The sequence below is a fragment of the Pan troglodytes genome, chromosome 6, assembly GCF_028858775.2.
Source record: "Pan troglodytes isolate AG18354 chromosome 6, NHGRI_mPanTro3-v2.0_pri, whole genome shotgun sequence".
NCBI lineage: Eukaryota > Metazoa > Chordata > Mammalia > Primates > Hominidae > Pan > Pan troglodytes.
Genome location: NC_072404.2, coordinates 122,545,135 through 122,570,827, shown reverse-complemented (window position 1 = coordinate 122,570,827; position 25,693 = coordinate 122,545,135). Strand labels below are relative to the sequence as shown.

At 38.3% G+C, this 25,693-nt stretch overlaps 1 protein-coding gene across 9 annotated transcripts in view; it reads right to left on the bottom strand.

Moving 5' to 3' along the window:
• Nucleotides 1-24,635, bottom strand: part of HBP1 (HMG-box transcription factor 1) — a 34,453-nt gene extending 9,818 nt beyond the window's left edge. Inside the window, exons 1-10 of one of the 9 annotated variants that reach the window (XM_063813819.1) lie at nt 22,549-22,938; nt 19,141-19,275; nt 17,989-18,286; nt 12,642-12,825; nt 10,093-10,321; nt 6,747-6,888; nt 6,229-6,340; nt 6,013-6,125; nt 3,262-3,418; nt 2,393-2,537 (exon numbers count right to left, since the gene is read on the bottom strand). In XM_063813819.1, the coding sequence (XP_063669889.1) occupies nt 2,393-2,537; nt 3,262-3,418; nt 6,013-6,125; nt 6,229-6,340; nt 6,747-6,888; nt 10,093-10,321; nt 12,642-12,810 (1,067 nt within the window). In that variant the 5' untranslated portion in view covers nt 12,811-12,825; nt 17,989-18,286; nt 19,141-19,275; nt 22,549-22,938. 9 annotated transcript variants of the gene reach the window in all.
• Nucleotides 24,636-25,693: the final 1,058 nt, after the last annotated feature.

The window sequence follows — 25,693 nt, the reverse complement described above, 5'->3', positions numbered from 1 at the left end:
AATGGTAAGAATTTGCTATCTCAGAAAAACAGGAATTAGGCAGGCAAGTTTTCCCTTTTACTTTAAAAAAGCTTGGTGCTATGTAATAATATGTAAACTTTACATATATTTGTAAGTTATGAAGCATACAAATAAATGAGTGAACCCGCAATCCAAATTAAGAATAATATTTCCAGTATCACTAAGTTCCATATTTGCCACCCCAGAAATAACCACTCTCCTGAATGTTAATCATTCTTTTTCAATAATTTTATTATGAAAATATTACTCATAAATACAACATATAAATACTACAGTAGCATTAGTTTTATTAATATCTTTCTTAATATATAAGATACAGTGTTTCATTATGCAGAAATGACTGCTATCCTTTCAAAAGTCTACTTACAAGGTTGACCCTTGACTAATTTCTAGAACTTGGATTTTGAGGGGTCCCATCATTCCCACAACTGAGAAGAGTAGTTTACTGTGCCTAGACTGGATATACAAACAACACAGTTTACTCTGAATGCCTGCTTTCCTTTTGGAAGTTTGGATTTTGTTATGTGCCAAGCAGAAGAAACCTACATGACTGCTCTCAATAAAAACCCTAGGTGCCAAGTGCGCCTAACAAGCTTCCCTGGGAGACGACATTTCATATATGTTGTCACAGCCCACTGCTGGGGAATAAAACATGCCCTTAATTCCACTGGGAGAGGATCCCTGGAAGCCTGGCTTCCCTCAGACTTCACCCCACATCTTTTCCCTTTCCCAATTTTGCTTTGTATTAGTATTTTTTTGCCATAATAAGTCATAGCCATGAGCACAACTATGTGCAGGGTCTTGTGAATTCTCTGAGCAAATCATCAAACCTGGGGGCTAGTCTTTAGGGACCCCTGACATAATTATATAATGTGTATTACAAACCATATATAAGGGTTATTTTATTTATTTCTAAGGAACATGATTCCATAAAATAGACTCATACTGTATATTTCCAAGACTTATTTTTACTTAACATTGTTTTAAAAATTGATCCATGTTTTAAAGTTTGTAGCTAAGGTTCATTCATTTTCCACTAATTCCACTATATGATTATATCACACTTCATGGATTCACTCTCCAGTTAATAAGTATTGATATTGTTTCCACATTTTTGCTATCATGAGTAATACAGCTACAAACTTACTTGCACCATCTCCTTGAGCATGACTACAAGAATTTACTTCTCTAGGATATATATAAAAGAGGAATGAAACTGCTAATACTCACCTTTACAAGATAAAGCCAAATTATCTTCCAAAATTTTTCTATCAGGTTACAGTCTCACCAAAACATAGGAGTTATCATTAATCTATATATCCTAAGCATCAGTCCTTAAAATTTTGACTCATTTTTCTAGTTTTTCAAAAAAGAGTGTATATGAGGGATGTAATCAAACAGCATTAAGAGCATAAGCTTGTAGACATTTATCGAGCATGTGGCTTGTGTCAGGCCCTATGCAATTTGCTTTTTTAATAATAGTTTCACTCATCCTCATGATATATAAAACATACTAATTAAACTGAATGAAATAAAATCTACAGGCCAGCAGGGACTCTTGAGAATTCTCTACTTAGTGCCAGTACATGCCTATGGATTTGATAATTATCTTAAAGAAAGAATGGGTCTTTAAATCCCAGATACCTACACACAGACTTTCTCTGGGTTCCTTCTAGGAGCAAGGTGACCAATTGTTCCAGTTTGTCTAGGACTGAGGGGTTTCCTGAAAGCTGGACTTTCAGTGCAAAAACCAGGAAAGTCCCATATAAATGAAGATAGCTGGCCAACCTTCTGGAGTCAGGACACATGGGTTCTTGTCCTATTCTGCCACTTACTAGCAACGTGATCTCAGGAATAACCACTTCCCTCTCTAAGCCTTTCTAGATGTCAAGTTTGGGCTATTTTCTACTATTTGTTAAACCATGCAACTAATGCCCTTGGTCAAAATGAGTATGAAACAAAGATACAGTTAACTATTATATCAAGAAAAATACAGTTAACTACAAAAAACACAAGAGATTTATAAGCTGTTTAAGAACAACTGGCCAGATATCACAACTTTTTAAATGTAACTATCAAAGCTGAACCATTAAACTCTTGGTCATGTAACATGTGATATTCTTCCTAATCTAATCCTAAATGTTTTATAAACTCAATTTTCCTATATGACAACTACACGCAAAACTCTCTGGTAACTATTATACTTTAATTACCTAATATGTTTTCATTTCATACTTTCCTCTTAATAATTCTTTTATAATTCTCAAATCTTTAAAGACTGAACTTCCTAAATATCTGACGTTACCATCATTAGGGAAATGAAGGGCAAACTTTAAGAGGAAAATAAAACAAAGAATTAATCCAATATTACCTTTTAAATGTATCAAAAACACCTGAATCATCAAAATTAATGGCATCGGGGTGTCCAGGAGGTAGACATACATCGCCAATATGAACTTCACAACATGGAATGCCATGCTGTACCACAGTCAAGCTTGGATAAAATGATGACCAACCTAAAGTTAAACAATGTTGCATAAAGGATGAGGACTCACAGAAAGCACCCTACTTTAGAACAGACATATCATTTCTATATCTTAAAAATAAAAAGTTATTGCTAAGTCTCAAGAGATTCTCTAACACAAGTCATGTATCTTTACAATAAAGTACTACGTAAGTATTTCCTTTCAGCAATGTAAAAGCCCTCCAAAACTAGCTTATTGTTCAGCATTTTATTATATATAGAGCTCCTCTATCAATCAGCACTTCCATCCGTCTACAATGACAATGAGCACTTCCAACAGTCTACAATGACAATAAGTGATAAATGACTGAGACCATAAAATAGTCTCTGAATTATAAAATCATCTTTAACATGGTGTTACTGTAATAAGGCTCTGAAGAGTGACTCAGGTTTATATCATATTTGGTAACTCTTAATGAAAATGTGATTACTAGATCACTACATTCCCCAAACTATACCAAGATAATAGAAAGCTTATTATACTATGCTACATGAATCTAAAAATTTCTCATACAGGAAATAAAGTTCCACCTGACTGCTAAGATACTTACGCACCATTAGGTATTATTATAAGCATTCCCTGTGGTAGTTTTTTATTTAGTTTGAAAGACGTTTTCCCCTCAAATTTTTTCTTAATCATCAAAGCTACAGACATAATTACAGATTTAAGAAGCTTTGTTTAAAAAAAGTTACTACAAATGCAATTCAAGCCCTACCTTTATTTTTAACATAGAAAGGGTGGTCCAGCTTACACTCTACGGTAAGTAAACCATCTTCTACTGTACCAGGATCAAAAGTCAACTTCAGTACAGACTCGCCAAATGATACACTTTCTTCATGTGATAACAACTTTAGACCATCAGAACCATAGCCCTGAAAATATATGCATAGCGTGAATGAATTGGAAATGTTCAATTCAAAACACTGTGAAGTTCCCATTACATGTAAGACTTTGTGGAAAAGGTAAAAATAACCAAGACAGGATCCCTGCCATTAAAGAGCTTTCAAACCCGGTAGTGAAGAAAGACACATATATAAATAACTAGACTGGAATAAGCACTTACACTCAAGTATAAATAATGGTGATGCAGTTTAATAAAGAGTTATTAATACCAAAAGAGATTAAGGAGGATTTTCAATTCCAACTGGAACTGAGATTTAAAAGAAGAATGCAATTTAGAAAGATGCCTTGCACCAAGAAATTTGTAATTAACAATAACTTTGGGGAGTGCTGAGTATTTGCTAAAAATACAAGGTGAGTTCAGATTTGGGGCAAATAAAGCTAATAAGGAGAGGCCAGTTAGTAAAGGCCTCTTAAAGACAGGCAAAGTACTGACAATTTTTGCTTAGAAGGTATTGGGAAATCAATCAAAGTGTTTTTATCAGCATGACTGTCAATTTTTAAGATGATGGTAAATAAGAAAAGACTCTACAGAAGAAAAGATCTCATATTCAATTACCTGAGGATATAATGAGAGACACCTATTATAGACCTGAATTGACAAGTGCGATAGTAATAGAACCAGAAAAATTTAAATTCAATGAATATTGAGCATTTAACACATGCCACATGGTAGGATCTGAAAATACAAACACTAACAAACATGATCCTTACCCTTACATTCACAGAAAAACAAAGGAGACAAACACGCCAAAAGCTTGCTATAGTATCCAATCATAATTACGCTAACGCATGAACAAGGTAATGAATAAGAGAGGATGACTTAAAAATCTTTACAGAATTAGAATCAAATGAATATAAATAAAGGGAAGAAATAGAACAGTAAAAGACAACTTCATGGTTTTGAATCTGGTAATCAAGAAGGATGATAATAACAACTTTAAAAGAATAGGAGGAAAGTAAGCCAAGAAGAGGAAGAAAAAGGTAAGGGCAGTTTTGGTCACACTAAGCTTAGTTCAAAGAACTGACTGATATTCATGCAGAGATGTCTAACATGCAGCTGGAAATGTGCAGGTGAAGGCTATAGACATAGATTGGCAAATAACGAAATTACAAAATCTTCCCATTCTCAGGGCTGCAGGAGGCCTTAAAACTAATCCAATCCCATTTTTCAGATCAGGAAGCCAATACTCAGAGGGGTTAACAATCTGCCTAAGATCAGTAACACAGATAATTGCTGGAGAAGCTATAAAGAGAGCCCAGGTTTCCTGACTCCAAGTCCAGAGTGCATTCCACAGGACATGATGGAGGTGCTGCTGACATTATCAGGAGAGAGGAACTGGTGAAGAAAGTGAAGGGGGCAGAATCTTGTCTAATATTCAGCACTGCGGGCAGTCAAGTACCAGGCCTAAAAGACTGAGAATCAGGATGCTGCCATGCTACACAAATCAAGGGAAGACAATGTCAGGAACTAACCCAATGTGTCAAATGTTGTACAGATGTCAAACAGAACAAACGACGTCTCTCTTCCTAGAAATCAGAATAAAGATAGTAACCTTTGAGACAATTTTTGTAGAGTAGTAGAGGCCAAAGTTAGACTATTGTGAACTTCACTAAAGTGAAGAGTAAAGCAAGGGGAGGAAACTGAAGGCAGCCAAGACAGGACAATTTTTCTCAAAAGACTTAATAGTGAGACATAGCAGGATCAAAACAAGAATTTGTACAAGCACACTTCACATGCCCATTTTCTTGCCTACAGGAGAGATGGAGAAATTAAAAATTTCAAAATGAAAGGTGTCAACTTTATCCTAATATTGCTCGCTACTGCTTTTGCTCATCAACTTAGAAAATGCTAGTTTTAGTAACTTAATATGAAACAACTTATATAAAGTAACTTAATATAATTGGCTGTCAATAATCTACAGGGGAATTAATCACTTTGTAGACTAAGGCAAGGCTTTGGTTAGTTTATTCATTACATATATATTTTTTTTTTGAGACAGAGTCTCACTGTGTTGCCAGGCTAGAGTGCAGTGGCGCAATCTTGGCTCACTGCAAGCTCTGCCTCCTGGGTTCACACCATTCTCCTGCCTCAGCCTCCCAAGTAGTTGGGACTACAGGCGCCCACCACCACGCCCAGCTAATTTTTTTGTATTTTTAGTAGAGGTGGGGTTTCACCATGTTAGCCAGGATGGTCGCAATCTCCTGACCTCGTGATCCACCCGTCTCAGCCTCCCAAAGTGCTGGGATTACAGGCATGAGCCACTGCGCCCGACCTCATTACGTATTTTTAATACCAGTTTTCCCCATTGTAAAGTGTATAAAACACGAAGAAGCACCAAGAAATATACTATTTCCCATCCAAGAAAGCATGTTAGAAAGGCAAACCTAAAATCATTGCTCCTCCCCATCACACTAAGCAATGAGTGGTCATAAAAATGCTCTACCTAAAATGTACGATGTCATTTAAATATGAAAGTGAATGGAGGATATTTCTGTAGATTAACAATAAATCTTGTTTCATTTGGAAAGATTTTGAAAAAATTTTTAAGAATTTTAAATCAACCTTGTGAATGCCCATTTGAAGATCTTCCTCATTATCACAGCCTTCAGCTCTAGCAAAATCTTCAACATCTTGCCATTCCTTATTGCTTCCCTTATGAAAGCACAGTCGTGTGCCTAAGGTTTAGGTAGAAAGCAAGTATTAGACACGTGACTGTACTAGACAAGTAAGCTGTGGAAAATTCAAGGTTTTTTTTGTTTGTTTGTTTGTTTGTTTTACCTTTCAAAAAACAGTGCCAGACAGTTGAAGGCCAGGAATTGCACCATCCCAAATCATCATCATCTGACAGGGAGGACATGCAGAAAATGCCAGATTCTGACTCACTATTTGCCTATGGAGAAAAATATTATCAACTTTTTTATTTGTTTTTAAAATATACCTTTTAATATCTGTTTTCATCCCACGTCTTTAGGCCCATGCTTATAGGTGGATAACTTAGTAATTCTAACCTTAGGGAAAATATAATGCCTTCAAAAACTGAAGGTTGTCAGGCTGTGGGAGAATTTGCTAAAAAAAAAAAAAAAAAAAAAAAGACACACACAAAACAAAGTTTTTGGAAGCTTTAGTTATATGCACATTCCCATTAATAATAAGCTTTCCTAACACATAGCAGAGCTGTATATAAAATCAAATCCAGATCACTAACAGAACAGTGAGACTACTTCCTATGAGGAATGTTAATGTATTTCAACTGTTGTACAAACTTTGTAAAAGTTTAACCTCATAAATAAACTTACCCTTTCATGTCTTACTGGTGTTTCCTCCTTCCAATGGTGATGAGGGAAGGCTGGTTCACTCTTCGAAGAAGAGGACACTGGTGGAGGGCGTGCATAGGAATGTAAACTTTTGCTAGTGGCTATGATGTGTACAGGAGATGATCTAAAATAAAGCAACAGTTTCAACCATAAGCATAGGTCCTTAAAGTAGATCTTTCCTATTAATGAAAGAACTTCATATTTAAAACGCCAATGTTATTACATTGAACACATTTATGGTAAACACTAGTAAAGACAGCAAGATTTCATTTTATAATTATATTCCTTAACTCCTTATCCAAACCCTCCTCACACATTTTAGACATCGGTTTTTTCAGATTTGACAATATATTTTAAACTACGACTATGGTTTCATTTATTTATCCCATTCATTTTTCTATCAATACATATACATGTGTATATTTCGTTTGTGAATGATAATACCCCCTCTAATGCAGGACGTCCTATCCATTTCTTTCTTCTACTTTGATGTACTCAGTAAGTCTCAGTATGAAGACAGCATTTAAGCTTAGTGTAACCAACTCTGAACTCTTTTATCTACCAACCACATATCACTGGGCAGATACAAGAACTACCTTAAGCAAAAATGCTTACACTTTTTATAGCAGAGAGCAGCCTATCCGCCCTCCTTGTAACTGGACACTATTTCTTGTTTTCTAATACAAACTTGCTGAAAAGCAACTACATATAAGGTCTAGTTATTTTTTCTCCTCAAAGATCACCTTAAAAAAACAACTTTATCCCTTGCCCTCTTTTCTTCCCCTCAAAAGTCTCTTTTACCAGACAATGCTCCCTTTAGAGTATATGGAGCTCCCAGGAGCATACCCAGATCTTTCCCTCACAAACAGACCAGAAATTCATGGGTGGGATAACAGAAAGAAACAAGCCTATAGAGGATGATGAATGATGTGTATGGACTCAGCAGTCTGGAAAGGAAGCAGAGAGGAAGACAGCCAGGTGGAGGAGGGAAAACCATCTGAAGGTAAGGTCCCAAATCAGGATAATTTGTCTGAGATGCCAAATACAGATCTGGTCCTTAACAGAAAAAGTTTATGCATGTCTGTACTAACACTCTTTTTAAAAAGGAGAGGAAGGGCCGGGTGCGGTGGCTCATGCCTGTAATCCCACCCAGCACTTTGGGAAGCCAAGGCAAGTGGATCACGAGGTCAGGAGATGGAGACCATCCTGGCTAACACAGTGAAACCCCATCTCTACTTAAAATACAAAAAACCAGCCAGGCATGGTGGTGGGTGCCTGCAGTCCCAGCTACTCGGGAGGCTGAGGCAGGAGAATGGCGTGAACCCGGAAGGCGGAGCTTGCAGTGAGCCGAGATTGCACCACTGCACTCCAGCCTGGGCGACAGAGCAAGACTCCGTCTCAAAAAAACAAAAACAAAAAAGAGAGAAAGGACATCTTTCCAATTTTTCCCTTATTCCCTGAGAATTTGTATTAGCCCTTCAATTTCTACCTTATCCTCATTAACATTTTTCATTTTACCTTTCCAGAAATTACTTTTACATAAGGATCTATACTTTCATGTACACACCACTCCTTAAATCAAAAGGCCCTCAGATTTCCATGCATTGTAGCATACTCTCCAATTTCTGATTTCAAATTATATGCTGCATGTTTCATCTTTTGCCCAAAAACTGCCCATCCTGTTATTACACATTTAGATATATATGAAGTATCAGAGAATGGCCAAACTGCTAAATATTCCTTTTGTTCATTCCTGACTCCCTAATTTTAAAAAGTGAGTTTTATCAGTTCTTCTGTTTAACCATTTAAAACAGAAGTAACAAAAAGTAAAAATAAATAAAAATGAAGGGAACAATGTGATATTCTAAAATGTATATGGCCTAAATACTCTGTGAAAATTAACATGCTAAACACGTCCAAACACTAACAGCATTGATTTCTTCATCTCTCTCTCTATTCAGGGGTAATATAAATTTTTACCTGTCCTCAACTCCTTAACTATAAAGACTTCAGATATCAAAGCTCAGTAACACAGTTTAACACCCAACAATAAGCTGCATGAGCAGACAGTGTTAGGAGGTAGGCCAGACAGCAGAGCATTACTCAAAATGCTGGACAGAATAATACGTCCTCAGGGAGATACTCCTTTCCTTATGTCTTATGTTTTTATTTACACTGATTTTCTTCTGAAGGGTTTACTCACTTTCCATAAACTGTTATTATTAATCCTATGACTCTGCTGTAAAAAGTGAAAAAAAAGTATTATCTCTAGAGAAAGAAAAAAAAATCCAATAGTTAAATCAGGTTTGTTTAAAAAAATAAATAAAAGAATTTTTAGCTTTTTGACTATTAAGATTACAATGAAAACTAGGACTATAAAGGAAATAACAACCCTGAAAGGAAGTTTTCTTTCCTGTGGAAACGAACACGGAATTAAACTGAAGTTAATTAAATTCAATTTGCTCTAGTCAAGATCAATATCCTGCTAAATGTAAGAAAAGCAACACAACTTAATGGGTTACAAGAAAAGTGAGATTTCACACCTAATAAGTTTATTCTTTAGCAATGCATTACACTCAAGAGCACTAACAAAATTTACAGTTATTCCTACATTACCTAGTATAAAACTCTGGTCTATCATTTTCCACTCACAGGTGGGCAAATATGGGCATTTCTCTCCCTTATAAACTGTCATATTTATCCATTTCTTTTTAGGGATAAATAATGAAGTGTTTTCCACTTAGGTCTCCCTAGGCATATTAGCTGGAAGCTTCCATAATTTCATAGCACAACCACTCATTTTCTTAAACTCTGTCTGGATATATGAAACAGTGATTTTTACCAATGGGAACCCACTTTTGTAAGTTTAAGATTTTAATATTAGCAAATTTTAGAATTAGCAAACAGGCAAATAATGTAAGGCCACATAAACTATGGAAGAAATAAACCTAGACCAAAAGGAACCCAACTAAAGGTTGATAAAAGTTTAAAATATAATCTTGATTACAACTCTGCTTCCTTAGAGAAATACAATTTTCATTTCTACATGTAGAAATGTATAGTAAAAGTATTTCATGGTCTAATTTATTTTAAACATTTACAAATTTTTTTAATCTATGGTTCTCTTTATCACCTTTTTCTAATTCTCAAAATATGAAATCATGGTAGTGAGTGAAATAAGTCTTTGATCATTAGATAAGGAGCTTAATTCTAATGACTTAAATTCTAATAATTTAAAGTATTACTACTTTTAAACTAGAAAAATTTTTAAATAAAACCTTTGTGTAATGATAGAATGTTTCAATAAAAATATAATAAATGCTCCTACCTATTGTAAAATGAGCACTGCATCAGTGGACTTTGTGGACTGGTCGCGATATTTGCCAATTCTGTTAGCCAGTCCACCTCATTTTCACGGTAAGTAGTTTCTGGTATGTCTGAGGTATTTTGGTTCCAAGATGATCTTGGGTATTCTTGATGTGAAACATCTGAACTCAGCTGGTACATGCCAGATTGGGTAGGATCACTTTGAACTGCCTGAAGTTCAGGAAGGTCATCTGCAAATAAGCACACTCAAAATCATAAAAAGGAAATTACTAATACAAGGAACAATATTATAACTGCAGTTAAAAGAGAAGTCCTCAATTTTAGCTAATTAATTTTGAGAGAGGAAAATCATAAATTTAACATTCTGTTCACAGACTGGAAAAACATGGTTTGGTTTGTGTTTTCTGCTTCTTATTCCCCCTAGTGTTTTGTACCTCACCTAGGAGTGATCCATATGCCACTGAGATATTTTTACATTAACAAGTTAATGAAGAAAAAGGCATTTTATGTGTGCAATATGGACTTATTACTCACATACTTTAATAACCTGTTATACAGACTATAATGAAAACAATAATTTCCATAATGATAATATAGATCACATAAATATTTAGCTACTACTTACACAACTCTGTGTTAAAGTATTTCTTTTTACTAATAAATTCTGAACTTGTTAATATTTACTGGTTATTTATCGGTTATTTTTTCCTATAAGTGCATTCCTAAAAGGCAATTCATGATACCCTTTCAGCTCCCCATAAGATGACTGGAAATATTACCCAAGTACCACTCATGCACACACCAAGCACTATAAGGAACATGAATTCCAAAATACTGAATTCTTAAAAAAAATTATATATATATTCTTTTAAAAAATCATATATATGTCTGTATGTATGTGTGTATGTAGTAGGGAAGAAAAAGCATCTTGAAGGCTTAAAAAAAAAAACTCTCCATGAAACACATACCTACAAACTCCACAAACCTATTGGGTCCCTTAAATATACAAGTCAAGAAAATTTCTAGTCTCCTAAATGTCACTATAAAAGTATGTATAACTCCTATTCAGGCAAATATTCCAGAATAGTCTACTAAAACCGAAATGTCCTATCTTAAAAAAAAAAAAAAAAAATTGTTTTTTTTGAGATAGGGTCTTACTCTGTTGCCCAGGCTGGAGTGCAGTGGTACAATTATAGCTCACTGCAGCCTTGGACCCCTGGGCTCAAATGATCCTCACGCCTCTGCCTCTCAAGTAGCTAGGACTACAGGCATGTACCCACCATGCCCAGCTAATTTTTAAAGAAAATTTTTGTAGAGATGATATCTCACTACGTTGACCAGGCTGGTCTTGAACTCCTCCCACCTTGTCCTCCCAAAATGCTGCGATTACTAGCGTGAACCATCATGCCAAGCCAAACTGAAATGTTTTAATTAGAAGTACTGACTCGGGATATCCATTCGTAAAAACTGACTTCTTTCATGGAGTCATGAAGGAGCCAGGAGTTCTAGAACATCACACTAATTTAAAATAATTGTACCCTACAATTTTCATGCTGATATAGCTATTTCCTTTCCCTCACTGCCTTTGACCAACATTTATTTACTGCAAAGGGTTCATTTCTGTTTCTGAAGTTCAGGAAATTACTTTTTAAACGAAGTCATAGGTGGAAGGGGCATGTTATTTATACTCCCCTCGGCCCTAAGTTTCTGAGTTCCTCCTTAAACCAAAAACTGAGGAAGATCAACTACCTGATTAAAATGGCACTCCTTGCTCAAAAGTAACCAGTACTCAATAAATACTAGGGTCCAGAAAATCCTTGGCATTCAAGCAGGTTATGTGTCCCAAGAGCTTAAGATCTCTAAATTTCCAAACATTACCATAGTACATAATCTCCTCCATTTCATCATTTGTAAAATTAAGACAGCTGTATCTTCTCCCCAGGTTTTTATAAACATGAAGGAAACCCCCATATATTAAATGGGGGCAAAGCCAAGCTGAAAAGCTGGGCAGCAAGCCAAGGTGACTCATTAGCTCCATACTCCTGAACACCAGCCTCGAAGCAATACAATTCAAAAACACACCTCAACAAACTTACACATTTCTAAAGGTCACATATCTCCAGGAGTAGTTTAGCAATAGTAACAACCATAAATGTCAGATCCTCAAGTTTCAAGGGTCCACTGTAATTTCCACATCATACCAGCAAATCTGCCACGAAGAGTGGCTAAGCATATTTTACTGAGCTCTCTCAAGTATATTTCAAAAGTAGCATCTTTCGAAAAGCCACGAGTGGGGTCCAATCTTTACACACAAAGTAAAGTAGTTTAATTTAACAATCTGTAAATGAGTGTCTACGATAACCATAAATAGCCCAACTCATGTTGGTTTTAAGTAGTATTTTAAAAGCAATAAAAGAATGCTGAAAATTCCTAATATACAAATACTTCATATCCCTTTCTAGCCAGTCAAGGTTGGTGGAGAAGCGGGCTAAGTAGAAAAATTTATCTGAATCTTAGTGAGATTTCTATATAACTTTTAATTTTGCTTACCAAGCTCCATGTGTTCATCACAGGAGTTATATCCAGGTGAAGATGGCAAATTCTCATTACACTGCAGCAACTCCAATGAGTCATTCATTCCTGAGGCTCTCTTGTCCATCACCAACAGGAGTTTCTGTACTGCATTAGGCATCTGATTTGTCTTCACTTCCCACACCATGTTATGGTGCTCTGACTTAAAATAAAAACGACATTAAGAAATGATGTCAAGCCATGCAATTTGGGCAGTACACAAACCTAAAATAAATCAGAGACATGACAATGTTGTTTTGTTTTTTTTTTGAGACATAGTCACACTCTGTCACCCAGACTGCAGTGCAGTGGCGTGATCTCGGCTCACTACAAACTCCACCTCCTGGGTTCAAGCGATTCTCCCGCCTCAGCCACCTAAGTAGGGGGGATTACAGGCACATGCCACCACGCCCAGCTAATTTTTGTATTTTTAGTAGAGATGGGGTTTGGTCAGGTTGGCCAGGCTGGTCTTGAACTCCTGACCTCAAGATATCCGCCCACCTGGGCCTCCCAGAGTGCTGGGATTACAGGCGTGAGCCACCACGCCCGGCCACAGTGTTAGATTTTAACTTAATCATACACTGCCATTTATAGCTCCCTCAAATCCTTTAGACCCGGATGACTCCTTAACATCTTGGCCTACAACTGAATACTCAGCACTAAATCACATCTCAATCCCAAAAGATTAATATCTTGAATTATAAAAAAAAGTCTTTTCTGCTGAGGAAAAATGGCATTGTATATACTTTTATTTAACCTAGTAACCGTCCTTTCAGATGCAAAAACTGAGACTAATAGGACTCTTTTTTTCACTTGTACCTTCAAATTCAAAAGGAAATTTAAAAACTTTCCTTAATAAAAGTTAAAAAAAACTGGAAGAATATTCTATTTTGTCCTTTTTTAAAGATTCTATTTTAATGTCTCTGTTTACTGTGTTTTTTATTTTGTTTCTTCATTCTGAAAGTGAACTACTTCAGCACACTTAAAAAAAATACATTTTCTTTTTTTTGAGACGGAGTCTCGCTCTGTCACCCAGGCTGGAGTGCAGTGGCACAATCTCGGCTCACTGCAACCTCTGCCTCCTGGGTTCAAGCGATTCTCCTGCCTAACCCTCCCTAGTAGCTGGGATTACAGGCGCGTGCCACCACACCCAGCTAATTTTTTGTATTTTTAGTAAAGACAGGGTTTCACCATGTTGGCCAGGCTGGTCTCAAACTCCTGATCTCAGGTGATCCACCCGCCTCGGCCTCCCAAAGTGCTGGGATTACAGGCATGAGCCACCGCACCTGGCCAAAAAAAGTACATTTTCTAAATAACATTTAAGAGTTTCTTAAAATGGTCATATATTACAATTCTCATAAAAATAAAAATGTTCTTAGGTTTTCTTAATGAAAATTTGGGACCTAGCCATAATAAAAGATACCTGTCATTCTGAATAGGATATTATGTATAGAAAGATGAATAATCATCATGGGAAATTTAAACAACTAGTACATCTACCTGCAAGCCTACAAAATTATCACAAGGAAGAGAATATGGGTTAATATATTTAAATAATTTCTCAGCAAAATCCAACAACTAAATATTATTATGAAAGGAAAATGTGGTTGTCTCTTTTATTTCACCCTTTGGACAATGATCGAATTTGTTCTTTATTTAACATAAGCAACAATGGTAAGATTTTTCTGATTTCTCAGGCTCTAGTCTAAATTCCATTTTTTAAAAAAGTTCTAGCCTGATGCAGTAGCTCATGCCTATAGTTCCAGCTACTTAGGGTAGACTGAAGGGGGACGACAACTTCAGCCTATGCGTTGGAATCCAGCCTGGGCAATGTAGCAAGACCCCCCCTCTTAAAGAAAAAGTTCTAATGAGTGAATATGAAATACACAAAAAAATCCTGACTTTTGCAACAACATATTTTTCCTCAAAATAAAGCAATAAAATATATTGCTGTTAAAAGTCACTGAAAGTCAAGCACCCCAGTGCAGGCTGATCAAAACTGCACTGAAAAAATGTTAATCACTTAGTATTTATAAGCTTTCTAAGTCATGATGTTAATTACCAATAAACACCGATGACACTGATAAATTTCTTTCTACGAAGACTTTTTCATGATCTTTTTGGTTTTGAAATGTATTCCTGACTAGAAAATATAATCACTGTGCAAAAAAAATGGGAAAAAAAAATTTTTTGGAAAAAAAGGAATATGATTACTTCTAACCCCACCAACCAGACTTAGATACTTTTAACATTTTGATGTATTACAATCCAATTTCTTCTTCATGTACACATATACTCAATCATGTTTTTCTTCATATTTCATATTATAGTTTGATACCTTTTGGCCTAATATAAGTTCATAAGCATTTTCCTATGTTATTTTTTCAAAGCTCTAAATGGTTAAATATACATCAGAAGGATGTACCGAAATTCACTTATCCCCTCTACTACTGAATATGCTATTCCCAGTTTCTTCACTCTTCTAAACACTGAATTTATATTCTTATTTTTTTAAAGTATTTGCTTACATCTGATTATTTTAGATTGCTAGATACAGGGTTCTTGACACATAGCCCAACTGCATGCATATTGCCTTACTGTATGTCTAATATTCTGTTTTGGATGCTATCTGCCTATATCCCTCAAAAATAACCCTTAGCCTGGGCACTGCTTTAGAGCCTTGCTCAATACTGACTATACAATTTGCTACTATTATGGTGTAGCAAAAAGGGCACTGGGTTAGATGTAAGGAAACGGGTTTTGATTCCAGCTTGATCACTTACCAAATATATGACCTAAGTGACTGAGTTTCTCTTCATCTGTAAAATAGAGCTAATGATACCTGCCCCTACTCTCCTCTGATAGTAGTTGTGAAGATGAAATGAAATAGTGAAAAAAGTGTAAAATGACGTCTTTTGAAATTTTTTTATCCCCAGACATAGGACAATATTAAACATACTTTGGGTCTGTAATGTCCTAAATAGAACAGTTACTGAAAATACATAGTTAACAGGTGGAAACCAGATAGCTATTCAGTTTCAACAGTCTCCTCCCTAGGAGATATTATGACAAGTCATCCAGCACATCTCCATAAAAATCATGTATCATGCCATTACTTCAGGCCCCTAAAAGATGAAATTTGGAAGAAATTAACGCTTCTCCAGTTTAGTACAATGTACTGATCACAATCAGTCTTAGCATATAGTTACAGCAAATATGCTGGGATATAACAATTTCCCCCACAGAACTAGCGACTAGAGAAAATGTGTAACACAAATCTATTTCTCAAGTATGAAATCACGATTTTGAGCCTCCACTCTCTCCCTGAAAAAAAAAAAAAAAAAAAATGGAGCAAATTTAATTTCATCAGTGATTCTCAACTCTACTCTGTGGCACACGAAATCATACATATGCTTAAAAAAATGTTGTCCAGGCCCCATCCCCAGAGGATCTGATCTGTTTGGTGTGGGGTATGGCTTTGTGCACTAGTTTTTGTTTCCAGGTGCAGAATACTGAGATACACTGGGCTAAAAATGGTTGCTAAATTCCTACTTATTAAAAAAATCATTTATTTAATAAATACTATGTACAGGGCATTGTATTAGTTGCAATGCTGGATCTCACTAATGAACAATTCATCATGAGTCTGACTTTAGTGGAAAGATATAAGCAAATGACCATAGTTCTACAGAGCAGGACTTGGCTATGAATGGGTTAAAAGAAAACAAGGGGCTAGATCAGTGGTTCACGCCTGTAATCCCAGCACTTTGGGAAGCCGAGGAGGGCGGATCACGAGGTCAGGAGTTCCAGACCAGCCTGACCAACATGGTGAAACCCAGTCTCTACTAAAAATACAAGAATTAGCCAGGTATGGTGGCACGTGCCTGTAATCCAACCTACTCAGCAACCTGAGGCAGGAGAATCGCTTGAACCCGGGAGACAGAGGTTGCAGTGAGCCGAGATCGCACCACTGCACTACAGCTTGGGCAACAGAGCGAGACTCCATTTCCGAAAAAAAAAAAATGAAAAAAGAAAAAAAGCCGGGTGCGGTGGCTCACGCCTGTAATCCCAGCACTTTGGGAGGCTGAAGCGGGCAGATCACGAGGTCTGGGGATAGAGACCATCCTGGCTAACATGGTGAAACTCTGTCTCTACTAAAAACACAAAAAATTAGCCGGGCATGGTGGCGGGCGCCTGTAGTCCCAGCTACTCGGGAGGCTGAGGCAGGAGAATGGCGTGAACCTGGGAGGCAGAGCTTACAGTGAGCTGGGATTGCGCCACTGCATTCCAGCCTGGGCGACAGAGCAAGACTCCGTCTCAAAAAAAAAAAAAAAAAAAAAAAAAAAGAAGAGAGGGAGGTCTCCCAATGAGAGAAACTCACATGAGTAAACTCATATAGCTGGCAAAGTCCTAGTGAGATCAGATTATAGAATCTAGTTTTACCACAAAGTAGGATGGCCTTGTGTGTGATGTGATCATGAACACTGAGGCTATACTACTACTACTACTATATGTCTATACTACTACTACTATAGTCTAGGATCAGAGTCTTCAATTGTAGTTTAGGAAAACTATTTATTTATTTAGAAACAAGAATAGGGGCTCTGAAATCAGGCTGCCTGAGTTTAAATACCAGATTTGCCACTTGCTAGCTATGTACCCTAAATAATTTACTTAAAATCTTCATGCCTTGTTTATAAAATGGAAATAAAAGTACCTACCTCACAGGCTGCTACAAAAACTCAGTGAGATCATGTAAAATGCTCAGAATAGCGCCTAACACAAAGCAAACTTTCAATGTACAGTGGCTAGTGTTATGATTAGCAATTATCAGACAATGAAGAACCACTGATGATTTTTTTTTTTTAAAGAGGTCTGACATGATCAGAACTATACTTTAAAACAGTCTCTTTGAGTCTATGGACAAAATCATACTGAAATACTGTATGAGTATGCAGGAACACCTATAATATTTTAAGGAGGGTATTTTTTTTTTTAAAGAGAGCACTCACATTCCCAGTCTCTATGAAAGCCACCCGTCTCCAGCTTCCTTTGCAATGGTTCTCAGTGCAGATTCCTTATTTAGTAACTCTTAAGAGAGAAACTAGTCATACTATGTGAGTTCTTTAAACAGCTAATATTAACAGTTTAGATAGGAGATTTTAACTCTTTCCATAGAAGTATTTCTGGCATCTTAAGTATACAGAATATAATTTAACCTATTTTGATAACTAAAAATCCTTATGAATATCCGTACTATGCTTCACATACAGATGTGAGCTGCACAGTCAACCTTATCTGAACTGAAAACATTTCCCATTTTTACCTTTATTATGAAATTTAGAAGCTGCACTACACAGGTATCTCTCTTCAGAGCTATCCTCTGTGTATGAACAGTGCTGTTCTTGGGGTCCACAGAAGCACAGCTGCAGTCTGTCTTGTCTTCCCCCTCCCTCTGCAGAGCTCTTTGGTTTCCTCATTCTTTCCAGCTAGAACTTTTTTCTTCCCTACAGCAGGTCCTGCAGTTTCCAACATTCACCAAGTATAGTACACTAACGTCTCTTTGCAACTTCTATCATTTCTTCAGCACTTTGTCTTAGTTATCAACCACCATCCCAAAACTCCTTAAATGAAGTTGGAAAAAGACATTATTTTAATTTCAAAACAGAGCTACCTATAAATAACCAAAAGAACCAAATAAATATTTACTGAATATAAGTTCTATATGTTCACACCTCTCATTGCTCAAGGCTATCAGAAGTTTGGTCCTGAGAAAACTGAAGTTCCGCTACTGTAAAGCTACCATACAGTAAGAGAAGCTACACTTCAAGACAACAGACTTCAGTTTCACTCTGACTAGCTGTGTAACCGGGGACAGGTCACTCACTCAATCTCAGACTCACGGTCGGTCCCTCTACTTACCTCACAGGGCTATTCTGAGAGTTCAATACATGAAAACAAAATTCAAAACTATATACAAATGGAAGTTTTCTGTCTCTTCTATTCTCAACTATTCTGAAGAAAGAAAGCAAGGTCTCCAATACAATAAAGGAATACCAGGGAAGCCCTTACATTTCTTACTCCCCTACATATATTATACCAATTACATACTCATTTTGATAAACAAGCTCCTCTTTCAAATATCTCCTGGTAGAGCTAACCCTATTGTTCATTCATGCTTTTGTATACTGCTTTGGTATCAGATTCAACACAGCTTGCCTTGTATTTTAGTTAACTCTGCACATGTCATCTCTTCACTAGATCAGTGATTCTCAGTAACTATTTTCCAGAAGTTGTACTCTGAAATGTCATGTTCAGTGTCACAAATTTTACTTTCTTAGAAGGCCCCATTGCTTTTGGTATGCAAACTTCCAGAAGCAAATATCCAGAAAATCTTAAGACAGGAGAGAAAGAGAGAACTAGAAAAACCTAAGTCTCAATGAATGAAGAAGGAAACTGAGTTTTACAAAATGCTTACCTACACAGCACTTCCATGTACTTCATCTAATTTTATTTTAAACTCAGAACAACTCTGTGAGTAAAGTATTATTATGGATGAGGAAAACAGGACTATGATGACTAAATGGGATCATTTTCTTTTTGAAGGCGAGAGCTGAGAGGGAAAAAAGACAAAAGGTATAAGCCAGCATGGGTTACTTCCTGCTTTCAAGTGCCTATTATTCCCTGAATCCTTACTTTTCCATCATCATTATGGAATCCACAGCAGGGTCTTCTATATGCTCTCCCCTAATCCTGAAGGATTTCCATAACCAGTCCAGACTACAGGCTCAAATTGTTTTCAAAGAGTAGGTGAAGAAAAGGTAATTTGCAATTAATTTCTATCTCTGAAACTGAGGTATTTTAAATGGATTACATAATTACACGCTAAAACAAGCCTCCATAACAAAGTATATTAAATGCAACTTCCTATACCAAAAGCATCTCTGAGGCCGTAATGCTGTTCTTTTAGAGTATTTTCAACAAAACTTCAAAAGATTTCACAGGTATTTGTCTACAACTCTAGTTTGCCACAGGGCTACAAGAAAAGACAAAACAACAACAAAAACCCTTAGTGGATTCATTTTGGTCACTTACCACTTTCATGGCCCTGAACAATTAAATCTCTAGGCCTGTTTTCTTATTTGGACCTGTTTTTTTAATTTGCAAATAAGACTAGTGGCCAGGCCCAGTCACTCAGGCCTGCAATGCCAGCACTTTGGGAGGCCAAGACAGGAAGATCGCTTGAGCCAGGAGTTCAAGACCAACCAGGGCAACATAGCAAGATCCCATCTCTAAAAAATTTTTAAAAATAAGTAAAAAAAAAATGGGACTAGTACCTATCTACCTATCAGAATTGTTGTAGGTATAAAAGATATTACATCCCACAGACACTGCCCAATCCACATCTATACAAGTTCTTAGTAATTTCATGCTCATTCAACATGAAATACTATATTGATCAAGACAATAGAAAACCCATTAATAGCAGAAGCAGTCATCCACAAACTGTTTTAGGAGTACTGTCAATTCAAATAAGTATTTAAGATGAGTCATATAAGATAAGTCACATATTAAAACGACATCATCTAAAAATTCTTATGAAACTTGTTTTCCTAAACTTTGGTGCTTCATAATTTCTATTATCATTTTCTATGGAGAAACTAGAAACATAATTTTCTCCATAATGTGGTTCATTGAGTTTACAAAACTAAGATGAAACTAGAAAGTGAAATCAAAACTTCATTCTATAATTTATCAGTCGAGTAAGCACAAACAATATTTTGCTTTAAAGTGGTTAAATGGCTCCTCAAAAGTATAAGATAAACTCCTAAACATTTTTACATTATCTATAAAAACTTGTGGGAAAAGCTTTTTTTTAAAGCTATGATCAATAACTTTTAAAAACTCAACCACAATTATGGAGAAAATTATGTTTCTAGTTTCTCTATAGAAAATGATAGTAGAAATTATGAAGCACCAAAGTAAATGCTGATAAGTATATGAAAAATGTGAATGTTACTGATACAGGCAATTAATAAGAATATTAGAGTATGCCATTTTTCCCTGAATTTTGTGATAAGCAGGTATCTGGCAGCTTTAATTTTTTTTAATTCATTGTGATTTATTTTTCCATTCTAAGTAAATACTCATTTTCATACTTAACAGACATAAAATTCCTGGCATTGACTTTTTTTTTTTTTTTTTGAGAGGAAGTCTCGTTCTGATGCCCAGGCTGGAGTACAGTGGCCTGATCTTGTCTCACTGCAATCTCTGCCTCCCGGGTTCAAGCGATTCCCTTGCCTCAGCCTCCCAAGCAGCTGGGACTACAGGTGTGCGCCACCATGCCCAGCTAACTGTTGTACTTTTAATAGACAATTTCACCACGTTGGCGAGGCTGGTCTTGAACCCCTGACCTCAGGTGATCCACCCGCCTCAGCCTCTCAAAGCGCTGGGACAGGCGTGAGACACCGTGCCGGGACAGTAGTAACTTCTAATGGATAATGTATGCGTGGGGTGGAGAGGGGAGTACCAGTATTTTTATTTCAAACACATATACAAAACACCAGCTTGCAATTCACCCTGAAGAACCTCAGCACAGAGCAGTTTAGTAAGTCCATGCCATCGTGCCATATGCCTTCTTCACTGGCCACTTCGATTAGTGAGGAAAGAATCCAAAGAAGTTAAAATATAGTAGGCCGGGCACGGTGGCTCACACCTGTAATCCCAGCATTTTGGGAGGCCGAGGCGGGCAGATCACGAGGTCAGGAGATTGAGACCATCCTGCTCAAAATGGTGAAACCCCGTTTCTATTAAAATACAAAAAAATTAGTTGAGAGTGGTGGCGCGCACCTGTAGTCCCAGCTACTCGGGAGGCTGAGGCAAGAGAATCGCTTGAACCCAGAAGGTGGAGGTTGCAGTGAGCCGAGATCGCACCCCTGCACTCCAGCCTGGCGACAGAGCGAGACTCCCTCTCAAAAAAAAAAAAAAAAAAAAAATATATATATATATACACATGTATATTTATATATTATATATATACATGTATATTTATATATTTTATATATACATGTATATGTTATATATTTTATATATTACATATGTATATAGTGAAGAAAACAACTCTTACAGTGACAGTATCATGTTTGAAGTCTGAGAGGTATGCCCTGTGAAGCACACAGGATAGCGGAGACATGTAGGTGGGCAATCCTGGGAGAAGGTACCCTTTTAACTAGGGTATGTAGTTAGGAGTTTGAGAAGTTAAGAAAGAGGAAGGGTTTTCGAGACAGAAAAGATAAGTAGGTTTACAAAACTAAGACGAAACTAGAAAGTGAAATCAAAACTTCATTCTATAATTTATCAGTCGAGTAAGCACAAACAATATTTTGCTTTAAAGTGGTTAAACGGCTCCTCAAAAGTATAACATAACCCAAAAACTTTAGGGAGTGGATTTAATTCTCAATATAATTCAAATTTCCTTGAAATTTTGTCAACTACTGTCTACCTTGCAAGAACTGAGTTTAACCAAGGCAACTGAACAGATGACCGACTCTACCACACTCATTTGCAAGATAAAGGAAAATAGCAAAAAAACCCAAAAGTACAAGACATACATTGCAGATTTAGATCACTGTTAAATGACCAGAAAAGTATTTCCAATGTTAAAATTATTCTAATTCTCAAAAAGTACCTTTAAATCAAAACCACTATTAGGAGTGGTTACGGCTATTCAGGGGGAAGTATTAATAAAGCTAAAGCCTCCATCCGAGCTGTTAGTAGGACTCCATCGCTTCCCAGTATGTATAACTCCTTTTCTAAGCCTCCTCTCGTCCTGGCACCAGTGGCACCATGAGCCAAAAACAAAACAAACAGAAAACTTGAGTATTACCTGGCTGTCAGTGCTCCTTCTAAAAACGACTGTAGCTGAAAACTCCCTAAGAATGAACTCGAGTGTAGAGTGCACAGCGGAGAGTGAAACACCCTAGACAGCACGCAGCATTTAAAGCTACAAAAACCTTGCTGTCCACTTCGCCTGGCTTGTTTTGTTTTGTTTCAATCGGCCTGCGGTGGCAGCATAGGTTGAAAGGCGGAGACTGGAATCGCCTGCCAAGCCTCCTCCTTGGGTCACACAGAGCGGTGCCTCCCGGTTCACGCCAAGTCCATCCCCCACCCTCTTTCGCCATTCATCGCGTTCCCCTCCCTTCCCCCCATCATGTGACCGCAGCCCGGACTCCGGGCTTGTTTTTCCCCTCGGCTCAGCCCCAGCGCGCAGGCGCCTGGGAGCCCATTCATTCGAACTGCGTAACAATGAGCCCCGGGGCCCAGCGGCTCCGCGAGCTCCTCAGCTCAGCCAGAAGCCCCCTCAGTCCAGAAGGAGGCGGCGCCTCACTGGGGTCCCCCACCTCCGGCCAGCCCCCCACCCCTGGCCAAGCTCCGACCCTCCGCCCACAAACGGGGAGTTGAAGTCAAACTTTCCTGGGCAGCCCCGGCGCCGCGTCGGCCCCTTCCCCCGCCCTGGCCCGCCCCATCTCCACACCCGGCCCGGCCACCCACCGCGCGACCTGGCCCGGAACTTCGCCCTCCCCCTGCCTCCTCCCGGCCCCCGCCCGAGACCCCCTAGCGCCGCCGCCGCGAAGCCCAGGTGAGCTCGCGGGAGACGCTGCTCCGGTGGGCTCGCCGCGGGCACCAATCGAACGGTTAACTGCCCCCACCCCAAGGGCAACCCTCCGAGGAGAAGGAACGAGGACCCGAGCCCTCCCGTCTGCCCAATCCCCCGCGCTCCTGCCCCTCCCTTCCCCACCCCCACCTCTTCCCGAACTGAAAGACAACAAACCTGCCGCGAAGTGCCGGCAGCCCAGGCGCGGGCCGCTCCGGCCACGACAACACCACCAGCAGCTCTCGTACCCCCTCTCCGACCGACGTCGGCCTCCCCCGCGCGGGTTACTGCTCCCGCGGCAGCTCTTAGTCCTCAACCGAAACTTTCCTACTTACCAAACCCGTCGCCATTACCAAGTCTTTCAAGCTTCGTCTTCCCCCTCCCCTCAACCCCATTGGGGTTGAGCCCCGCCCAGCTCTTTCGCCCTCTTATTGGACTGCAGAACTGCCATTCGGTTCTTCCCCTTTCCCATTGGGTGGTACCGTGGTCCGTCTCGGGGGGCGGGCATGTATTGACTTTTGTGTTGTGTTTACTGGAGAAGATGGCATGTCAATCACAAGAGTAAGTGCTTCGGATTGGACTATTGCCGAGAGTCCGGGGACCCGAGCCAAACTTTGTCCCCGAAATGGATTGTGGGTTCGTAGTCTCAAGCCTTGGTCCTTGGCTGTGGGAGACTGCTGGCCGGGGAAGAGCTGGACTACATATCCCAGAGGCGCTCGCACAGCGCAGTCTTGATAGTAAACAAGAGTCATAGGGACACGTGTATCAGCTCGTTTGTTTTGGTGTCTGGGACAAAAGGGAGGGGGCGGAGGAAGGGAGTGTTTTAAAGCTTGGGCCTCTTCTTTTCCTCCGGGCCTCTGCTAACACTTAGAGCGGCCCAAGCCTCTTGCAGCACCCAATCCGGGCCATAAACAGCCAGAGTTGCTCTCTGCTCAAGAGTTTGGCAGGAGGCCAGGGTATTGTTTTAGTGCGAGGGGAAGGAGATGACTGCACCAGCGGAAGTACTGCAGGCTAGCGAGGGACTTGGTCACCCACAAATCACGGCCCCCGGCACGAAGGGGCCGAAAGTGATGCTGGGGGCTGCACTGGCAGTGGGAAGAACTAGAAGTCCTTTCTCTTGTGCCTTGCCTCACCACTCCCAGGACAGCAACTTGAGATTGCCTTGTCAGCTCTGTTCAGTTCACCTAAGTTTGTTGAGCCGCCACCTAAGTGCCAGGAAGAGTGAGGCTGGGGGATGGACTGTGAGCAAGCGAGAAGCTGGAGTCTAGAGAATTTACAAAGCGGGGCGGGGGCGGGCGATTACGAAATTGAGGCAAGTTAAAGCGGCATTTTCCATACTGATTAGTATGCTCGTTGGTTAACGTAATACAAAGGGTGTAATGTATGACGTAAACTGATTTAATTTGTGAATCATCAGTAAGTTTCTCTGGTGAGTTTTATTAACCCTCTTTTCCTTCTAGACGTTTTCTCACTGATGAAAGAAACTGTCTTTCCATTTCATTTCCACTAGGAGTTCCTCAAGTTACGAATTCTCTGACTCACCAGAGACGCTTCCCTGCTTTATAGTTAACTTCTCTTTAAACATGGCTGTCCATTCACAGTCGGCTGCATCTAGTCAATAATTGGTGTCTTTACCATTCACATTACAAAGGCATGATTAAGCTTTTCCCCCCCTTTGAACCTTTAGTGTTTAATCATTTAAATTGTGCTTTAGATTTTATAACTTTAGATCACCAAATATATGCTTAGAATTAAGATGAGGAAAACCTACATTAGTAAGAAATCTGTAAAAGCAAACCTTTGGACAGAGCCAGAAATCACACAGCTAGTTATTTCTTTAAAACCTCCTGCATTTCTTGGATTTTTAAATATACCTGAAAGCCGCGTAACAAATCGAGAAATCCAAAATAAGCCCCCATATGTTGAAATCGAGTTTAAAATTCTTGAGAATTCCCCATTTGAATCCGTGAAGTGAAATTATAAAGTAGTCCTCCCGTGTAATCAAATACTTACTTTCTATGTTCACAAATAGTAATAAAGCATTCTATTTTTTATTAAAATAATTCAGAGGAGAGCCAACAGAATGCTTAATTTTTTCCCTGAGGAAAAAGGACAGGATTTGAATTTATCATCTTTCAGAAATTATTAGTGACTCAAAGAAATGAATGTCTCTGCTACTTTGTGTATGCTTTTCTTTCTTTCTTTTTTTTTACAATGGAGGGTCATCGTGTACTAGAATAGAAAATATAAACTCTACTCCAACATGTAATTTCTTGACAAAAAAGAAAAATCTGTGAAGTTCACCTAATTATTTAAAATTGTTTTGAGATATTTATGTCTAACTAACTCCTCCTAGAAAACTAAAAAACTTTTCTCT